The sequence below is a fragment of the Triticum urartu genome, chromosome 5 (genome assembly GCF_003073215.2).
Source record: "Triticum urartu cultivar G1812 chromosome 5, Tu2.1, whole genome shotgun sequence".
Lineage (NCBI taxonomy): Eukaryota > Viridiplantae > Streptophyta > Magnoliopsida > Poales > Poaceae > Triticum > Triticum urartu.
This window is the reverse complement of record NC_053026.1, coordinates 153,229,223-153,239,069: the sequence shown is the minus strand read 5'-3', so window position 1 is coordinate 153,239,069 and position 9,847 is coordinate 153,229,223. Positions and strand designations below refer to the sequence as shown.

Genomic DNA, 9,847 nt, shown 5'->3' with positions numbered 1-9,847 from the left:
CTAACTCGACCGGAGATCCAGTATGTCGTGCAGCAGGTGTGTCTTAGTATGCATGCTCCTCGAGACGTTCATTGGGCTGCCGTCAAGCGGATTCTCCGCTATATCTGTGGCACTATGGATCTTGGCATCACGCTTCACGCCTCCACCGACACCGCCCTCACCGCCTACTCCGATGCAGACTGGGCGGGCTGCCCTGACACTTGTCGCTCCACTTCGGGCTATTGTGTCTACCTTGGACCCTCACTTATCTCGTGGCCGTCCAAGCGGCAGCCTACGTCTCTCGCTCTAGTGCTGAGGCTGAGTATCGTGCAGTGGCCAACGCCGTTGTCGAGTGTTCGTGGCTTCGCCAGCTGCTTCAGGAGCTCTCTTGCCCGTGCCACGGTGGTCTACTGCGACGTCTCGGCGGTCTACCTCTCCGCTAACCCGGTGCATCATCGACGGACCAAGCATATTGAGTTGGATATTCATTTTGTTCGGGAACAGGTGGCCCTTGGCCATATTCGTGTTTTACACGTCCCTACTTCCCAACAATTTGCCGATATCATGACCAAGGGCTTGCCTACGGCGCCGTTTGAGGAGTTCCGGTCCAGTCTTTGCGTCAGCCGCGGTGCCGCTTCGACTGGGGGGGGGTGAGTATATGTGTTATGTGCATATTGTGTATTGGGCCCGCCTCCTACTTCCTTGTATAGTTGAGGTTCGTGGCCCATCTTTGTACATCATATATACGTGCCTATGCACGAAGAGCAATACATCATGCAATCATAATCTCAGTCCAACGATGGCGGGGGCTCTGCGAGATCCGATGCAGCGACAACCATTGGGGCAACAAATAGGTGAATTTGTATGTGCAGATTTGTAGAAGGCCAAGGGATGATTTGAGGAGGGGGAGAGATGCAAACAATAAACAAGAGGTGAATTAATGGAATCACCAGAGAAGATTAGCAGGTTATATGTGTTGGCTCCTAGTAATACTTTAATGGACTACTCGTTGGTTTTAGAAGACAGAGAGAACCCAACTACATATATTAAAAATCTTACAATTGGTATCGATGGCAAATAAAAGGAGAGAAATGCTGAGGCGCCACATTTGCCGAGGTCGAAGACTGCAATTGATCGCTTATGGTGCACCCCCATATAGATTCAAAAGAGATGTAAATCCTTCCACACAGAGAACAAATATGGTGACACGGGACTCCCTCACGGAACAAAGTTATACTAAATTAATGATAATTTAATATACTGTAGAACAGAAGGATTACAAGTTACTAGTATGCGCATTGGTTTTTGTGGTTGAGACTAAAAAAACTACAAACTCTAGGGGGGGCATGGAAAGGAAAAGCCCAAAATAGAGGGCCAGGGATAGGTGATGCGAACGTACCAATGCCATCTTACCTCGTTTATTTTTACAAAATTGAAGCACAAGGAACATAATGGAACTAACAAAGACTCAAATAGAAGAACTCCCGGCCAAGCTACCCTTTGTTGTACATGATCTCTACCATTAAAAGGGTAGTGTCCTCTTCATCTCCTTCCCAGTTTTTCCCTCCCCCACTTTGATTTTCTTTTGGGTTTGTTTCGATGATCTCAACAAATACCGCACAAATAAAAACCAACATAAATAGAGTAACTTGAAATAATTAAAACAAAATCGGTACTTCTCAAAAATCATGTCATGCATTAACTCAATCAAAACAATTAAAATCAGCAGTTACCAAAATCTTGACTCAATCATAACCTTCTGTTTTCCCCTGTCCATACCCAAATCAGATCAAAATCTTATCAAAACCTCAACTAAATAAAATGCTATCAAAATCTAGTATACGGTGAGGGTAAAGTATACGTAGGATAACTAATATTTATGTTTCCGTTGCAATGCATGGTCAAATAGCTAGTTCTAGTATACTCCACTAGTAGTAAAACCAGAAAATCAACAAAAGATTAACTACAAGCAGATGTAGTGTTGACAAATGCAGCTCATGCATGCTCACCCTATTTACAAAACAGAGTGCAATATTTTGCTGCGCGTTGCACGGCTACCCAGACCAAACTATGCAATAACAAATATGATCAACAAAACAATAGTAGAACTTTAATCAGAAAAAACAACAAATGAAACCAATAATTCAAAAACCAAGTTGCCTCTGAGCAATAACCATTGAGGACCATATCCCTGCAATAATAAAAAGGTTCATGTAATTCAAGAACGCATCATAAGCACAAATATAGCATAGGTTGGCAACCAAAATACAACATTTGTTCAATGACTCTTCCATAATAGAAGTCTCCATTCTACGATAAAATCATAACTACTATGTCGAAGCATCTGAAGTTATTCAAGTATTGTAATCAAGTGAAGGATAATTGGGCATCTGAAGTGACGAAAGTACTGTGACCAACTGGAAGATAAGTGGCAATTCATTCACCGGGCAGTGCTGAGCCCAAGCAGCATCTGGCCGTTGTTGCCAGAAGGGATGTAGGAAACATTGGGTGAGCGCGCAATCACCCCAGCTATCTCCTTGGCAGCCTCGATCCTCCTGAGCTCGATCAGGCCATTGCCTACAAGAGCGGTGGCATCTGAGATGAGCCGTGCGGACTCGCTCTCTCCCTCCGCGCGAACGATAGCAGCACGCCTCTCCTGCTCTGCACGCGCAACGAGGAACCTGGAGCGCTCAGCCTCCTGCTGCGCGACCTGCTTCTTCTCAACGGCCTGGGCGAAGTCGTGCCCGTAGGCGAGGTGGGTGATGGCGACGTCATCGAGCACGATGTTGAACTCGCCGGCGCGGCGGACGAGGGCTTCACGGACGAGGGCAGAGACGTGGGGACGGTCGGTGAGGAGCTGGTCTGCGTTGAACTGGGCGACGACGGCCTTGAGCACCTCGTTGCCGATGGAGGGGAGCACCTTGTCGTCGTAGTCGAGGCCGAGGTTGGTGAAGATTTCAGGAAGGCGTTCCACGTCGGGGCGGGCGAGGACGCGGAGCGTGAGGCTGACCATCTGGAGATCCTTGGTTCCGGAGGTGGAGGAGAAGCTGTGCGGGCGCGTGCGGATGTCGAAGAGGAAGGGCTTCTGGAGCCAGGGGACGAGGAAGTGGGTGCCCTCCGAGACGACCGCCGGGAGAACGCCCTGGAAGCGGTCGAAGATGACCGCGCGTTGGCCGCCGTCCACCGTGTAGAGGGACGTGGAGACGGCAGATGCCGTCAAGCCCAACCCGGCAGCCACCTTTGCGAGCTTCGTCAGGAACGAGACCGCTGCTTGCCCGCCGCCAGACATGGATGACCTAGTTTGGGGGTGGATTTTGGTTGGTGTTTGGGGTAGTTCTGCGCCGTGGGATCTGGTGGCTTTAACGCTGTACCATTTCTTGATAGAGAAGAAGAAGCATAGTGCGGGCCGTGCAAGTGGATGGGCCTGATTGGCCTGTTGTGCGAGTGGGTGGGCGAGCCTACCAAGCCCATCCACCTTATTATTTCTGATCTGCTTTTTTGAATGCTCTGTTTGGATGTAGACATTCAAGCCAAGGTCTTGCCATTTCATCTTAAAACAGGTTGCTTAAGAGAAAAATGGTCTTGCTATTGGATTGCTTAAGAGAAAAATGGTCTTTCCATTGGATTGGCTCAATTGTCAAATATCTTAAGATACTGATATTGAGGTTCAATGTCATTTTCTAGTGTTTGGCTGGCTAAGTATTTAGCACTTGGAATATAAAGGAAGCAATGATTTCATCTATTGTTTGGATGGAAAGGGAGTAATTTATCGTTTTTGTAACATTCGTAATTTCATATTGTCTCGATTAGTTTTTAAAATTGAGCATGATTGGGTAAAATACTCTAATAAAAGAGGCTCCATAAGGATGCACTCTTTCTTCTCTCTCCCTAAGATGTAAGTGGTGCCTCTCCAAAGCATCCCTTCGGGGTGTATATTAATATTTTCATAAATGAAATCCACATAAGATTGATTAGTAGCAAGCAAGGACATAATAATATTAATTTAAACCTATAAGGTGGCTGGGCAACTCGCCTCCTTGGTACTCCCCCGATTTGCATCGTTTTCGTCTGTTAGATCTTGGTCAACCCGGTCTTTGTTTCGCTGCCTCACGTTGGATCGTCGCTGCAAATCTATGTTGTCGGTTTTCACCGTGTGGTGAGTTCATTGGGGGTGATGACCTGTGGGCTCAGCGTCCAGCGCTATTGGCTGGGTCATTGCTTTCTTGGTCGCGGACGATCTCTCCTTGGGCACCACGTGTGCGCATAGCATCGCGCGTCCTTGGCTCCTCCTGGCTCGGTAGCCTGCTAGAACGACACAACCACGCCCGATGCTACCCATCCATGCAATGACGAGTGGGCCGAAATGGCCGTTGGTCCTACGTGTAAGCGACTTTCTGTTGTTTTTCTCTGCGCTAGTGTTAGTGCAGATGTTTTTGGTGAGCCCTTACCAACAGAGAGGCGTGGGGCAATGTGATGCATGCGAAAAATAGGGTGAGCCGACGCCTGCACACCCGCGTCTTCCTACACAATGATGGGTGGTCCAGTTTGATGCTGGTCCTACACGTCGGCCGGTGGGCTTCGTGCAATCCATGTCGCTTTGATTACGGGAGAGAGTTGTTGGGTTCCTGCATGAGCAGTGCCGAGGCTGACATCCACGCACTGTCGCGTCCACTCACTCGTCTTTTCTCCGGGTTGTTCGGTGCACTTGCCTTTTTTTCTTCCTGGTCGTCTAGTGCCATTATTTTAGTTTTACAAAGGCCACTGATGTTGGGGCCATGTCGAGGGGTGGGGCCGGTGGTTAGTTGTGTTGTGTTCGCTCGTTGTTGGGTCCGTGTGGCCGACGCACAACTGACAACTGGACTTGCGAGCGCCACGCGTTGGGTCCCTCGTGCGAGGCGTGCTTCCTCTCAGTGCGCGTCACACCCTTCGCTGGTGACAAACCCTTCCCCAATCACCACATCCGTAGCACGCCTTCCTCCTCCTTACTCGTCACCAGAGCTGCCACACCTCTCCTTGCTCCTCACCCGCACCCCTGTCGCGGTGCACATCCCTCCCATCATCGAGCCCAACTCCCTTCACGTTTCTCCTCCTCCCAGAACCACATCCCGTTGTTTAGGCTCCATGGCGACGGCCGGATCGAGGCGAGCCTGGCGCAGGTAGGCGGAAGCAGCCGGGCGCCGGATGCGGGTGGGAGAGTTCCTCCTCTTCGCCAGAGCCATTGCACCTCTCCTTCCTCCTCGCCCGCACCCCTACCGCAGTGCACATCCCTCCCCACATCGAGCCCAACTTCCCTTCGCGTTTCTCCTCCTCGCAGAACCACATCCCGCCGGTTAAGCTTCATGGCGGCAGCCGGCTCGAGGCGAGTCTGGCGTAGGTAGGCGGAACTAATATGGGTGGGAGAGTGTCGGACGGTGCGCCGGCTGGAGCAGCATGAGCAAGGAGCCGGGGTCGGCCGTGGAATGTAGGCTCGCTGACCAGAGCAACTGCAATAGTTGTTGGTCGGCCCGACGCAGCGCCTCAGCCCCGCCTCCTCTGTTGCAGCACACACGCATGAGAGGGGCAGATGTGTCGTCACTGGTGGCAAGTTCAGCGGCCGCCGCCTCCTCTTTTCTTCAAATCCAGTAAGCCCTCTCGTGAGTGCATCAGGGGATGGCGTGCCCTCAAGTCCTCAACTACGGTGAAGCACCAGGTCCACATGAGCTCCTCCTTCAATCTGCGTGCCTGATTTCTTAATTTTTCATGAATGCACATAGCTGAAGACAGTGGCGGAGCCAGAAATTTCTTCCTTGGTAATCATTTGTGCAATTTTATATCAATATGACAACAAATATACAGCAAGCCAGTAGCAGCATACAAATGGATCGAACAATTCTTTAGTATTCCATGGAAGTCCGGGGAAGACCCCTAGCGCCGCCACTGTCTGAAGATTTTTTGGTTCCCTCATCTAGATTTCTTCTAAAGTGTGCAGGTTGTTATTCCTTATCAAGGAGAGCCTTAATCAACTACACAAGAATTTGGATTGAAATGAGACAGATTCCCTATACTATATTCCCTAGCCAAATATAGTTCAGAGGTTGAATGAACATTACCGCTACAAATTTGGCTAGGGAATCTGTCTCATTTTAATATTGCAATGAAGTGGTTGGGATGGAGAGGATTTTTTACTTGTCTAAGGTAATATTTGTTAGGTCTATTCCTGCCAAAAAATGTACTAAATGTTTGTTAGTGTCCTCTTCTTTAATTGGTTTATATATTCAACTTGATTCCTTAGCATTCAAATGGAATATACTAAATTGGCTTTCACCTTTTTGTCCACTACTCACAGATATCACAAGAAGCATCAATGTTTTCTTAGCATTCAAATCGACATTCATGGGATCACTTATGGCCACATGTATAATAGTTGCAATTAATATTGCTTTCTCAAATTCTGATATCTAAAGCCTGTACTGCCTGAACAAATCAATGGGCTTATATACATTCTGATATATATTTTCTAAATACATCTGTAGATTCCCATACCCTTTTTAGATCCAATTGTAATTGTTTTGCATTTGTCTTTGGATTGTTTTTATACACCCCAAGGTAATATTCAAGGACAACCAAGCATCCAAGCTTGGGGATGCCCAGGATGGCATCCCCTCTTTTGTCTTCGTTCCATCGGTAAATTTACTTCAGGCTATATTTTTATTCACCACATGATATGTGTTTTGCTTGGAGCGTCTTGTATGATATGAGTATTTGGTTTTTAGTTTACCATAATCGTCCTTGATGTACACACCTTTTGAGAGGGACACACATGAATCGTGAATTTATTAGAATACTCTATGTGCTTCACTTATATCTTGAGCTAGCACTACAAAAAAATATACTTCCATGATGATACGTGTTTGTCACAGTAGGTCACATTTTCTGTCATGAATGTACATCCATGAAAATTTATGACAGAATAAAGATAGTCATACTCATGCCGTCGTAGAAGTGTTCCATTACATTACCAGAATTGTCATCACTGAAGTGTCCACTTCCATGACGATAAATGGCGCGTCATGGAAGTGCTTTCGTCAAGGGTGACCGACACGTGGCATCCACCGTAACAAGTCGTCGTTAAGCTATCGGGCCCGGTTTGGATTCGATAACCCGTTAACAACTCGAACCAATGGGGATTTTCCATGTGTAAAATTCTCAATGGCCAGAGGAACCACGTGTCGGCTCACCCGTTGGGATAGATGTCATCCACTCATTGGACATGAGGCGTCTATGATACATCGACATGTGGTACGACCCAATAGAGGCCCATTCCGGTGAAAAGGCCGACCGTTTGACTTGGTCAAAAGGTAGCGGGCCGGCCCATGGAAAGCCTATTAACGGTATGTTCGTATATAGCCCATTTACGGCCCAGTAACTCACGACCTGTTACGACCTATCCGAATTAAGCCTAGTAGTTTCATCTAGGCCGTCCAATATGATTCCAGCCAGTTGTAACTCCCGGCCCATGTATGGCCCATGAGGCCCTTTGTAACTCTTGACCCATTAACGGCCCGTGGTGAAACTGGCCCGTAATGAACAGTGTACCACTTTATACCCATTAACGGCCCATTATTCCATTGGGCCGTTTCTAACCCATGTATCTTTCGGCCTTCTCAGGGCCCATTTATTCTTGGGCTCATTTCCAGCATTCGGTTACTTACGGACCGTTACTGGCCTTTTCTGCTTGTGGGCCAAATTCAGCCCATGGTTACAGTCGGCCCGTTTGCGGCTCGTTAATCCGTTGGGTCGTTTTCATATTGCGACCGATTAACGACGGCCCGTTATGGTCGGCCCATGAACGGACGATTCCAACTCTAGCCCATTTACAGCACATAATGCGGTCTGTTATTGGCCCATGTTTGGCCAATCGATCATACGACTCGTAGAAGGCCCATTGATGCTACGACTCGTAGAAGGCCCATTGTTTCTACGGCCCATAGAAGGCCCATTGTTTCTACGGCCTATAGGAGGCCCATGGTCACTACAGTAAATATGTAGCCCATGGTTATTGTGGCCTAGTTTTAAAAAATAGGTTATTGCGGCGACTAGCAAACTGTGGAAAAAGAACTGTACTGACTACAACCAAGCAAATAAACAAGACAACAAGGAAATAAATAAGCAAGCAACTTATGCTAGGCTATTACGGCTATTACACATATTACATCCACCGGGCATCAAAGTTCGCCACCAGTGCAAATATAGGGAACAAAGCAGCATAGCACATACACTGGTTGTCAAAGCTGGCGACCAGTGCAAATAAACGCCGCAGCAAAACAAGTCCAGAACTAAAACCACTTCAGAAGAGCTCAAGAAACAATATCCTGGGTACCCATAATGCTGGCAAGATGGTTAGCAAGCTTATTAACTTTCTCTTTTTTGGCGCTTAAATCCTCCAGCGCTTGCTGTTGCACCAGAAAGTATGCATCTAAATTCTGCAGGGACTTCCTTAGTCCTTCGGCTTCGTGTCGCAGCACATCTGATCGATGTATTTCAACTTGAAGTTGAGACTTAAGAAGACAGACTGATTCAGGCAGCGAGTTCGAAGAGCTTGTGCCAGCAGTAGTGGCCAGTAACTTGAACACTACATCAAGACATGACTTTTGGGTTGTCTCACTGTCGTCAAGATAGTTTTTATCAGCTTTCTTGGAGACCAACATGGATGTCTCACTATCTTGAACCTTATCGACATTACTTCCTTTACCATTGCATAATGGGGTACTCTTCTCCAATATTTTGTCCGCATTCTAAAAGAGAAACAAGCTGACACATCACAGGTTTACCATGTTGTATATGAAACGCATTTTGGTAAATCAGTTCAGTAGTAAAGTGGACAGGACAACAACATGAAACAAACATATATCTATGTACCATGGTCACTGTAAGGTCTATATCATTCTAGTTTTTGTTGCCAAATCAAGATAGAGATACCGTTCAAATAATATATGTTTAAGACAAAGAAGAATAGACAAAATATAAGTGTGTGAAACTACAGGGCAATAACAACACTTGTAATGTGCATGACATGAGAACGTAACTATTTATTCAATCACTACTGGAAACAGGATCTTTGCCGTCAGCTGGCTCTTTGCCGTTAGCAAGCTGATGGCAAAGAAGGTCTTTGCCATAAGGTTAAAGAAAACTGACGACAAAGAAGCGGACGACAAAGATATTGTTTGCCGTCAACCGTCTCTTTGTCGTCTGCTAGCGGATGGCGTAGAAGCTTTGCCGTCAGCTAGCAGATGGCAAAAAGGGAGGGTGGCCCACTAGAGAGAGACACCTAATGACCACTTTCTTTGCCATGTGCTAGCCGACAACAAAGAAAGTGGCCAAACTAATGTCCGTTAGCTAGGCTCTTTGCCGTCTGCTAGCACACGACAAAGAATCGTGCCCTAAATAAAAAGCCAAAGCCCGCGCCCCACCCCCCTTTCTCTCTCTCTCTCTACCCCGTGCCCGAGCCGCTTCCGCCCCGCACCACCCCGCTGCCCCGGCGACCCCCCTCCGTCCAGCGCCACCAACATCGCCGCGCTACCCCACCCCACCCCCATGCCCGAGCCACCCCGCGCCACCCTTGTCGCCACGGTGCCCCCCTCCTCCACCCCGGCGGCCCCGGCGCCCCTCTCCTCCACCGCTGCGGCCTCCCCGCCGCTCCGGCGCCCCCTCCTCCAACCCGGCCGCCCCAGCGCCCCTCTCCACCACTCCCGCGGCCACCCCGCTGCTCCGGCGACCCCTGCTTCGGTGAGACCTTGTATTTTTTTTCCTATTTTTTAGATTTAGTTTAGGTTTAGTTTAATTTAGGGTTGGTTTAGTTTAGGTTTTGTTTCTGTTTTTTAAGTTTTGG

General features: G+C 48.0%; 1 protein-coding gene across 1 annotated transcript; it reads right to left on the bottom strand.

Annotated features, from left to right (window-relative positions):
• Positions 1 to 2,176: 2,176 nt before the first annotated feature.
• LOC125508242 (prohibitin-3, mitochondrial-like) lies at positions 2,177 to 3,343 on the bottom strand. Its single transcript, XM_048672870.1, has one exon. The coding sequence runs from the start codon at positions 3,266 to 3,268 to the stop codon at positions 2,420 to 2,422; it is 849 nt and encodes a 282-aa protein (XP_048528827.1). The 5' UTR covers positions 3,269 to 3,343; the 3' UTR covers positions 2,177 to 2,419.
• Positions 3,344 to 9,847: the final 6,504 nt, after the last annotated feature.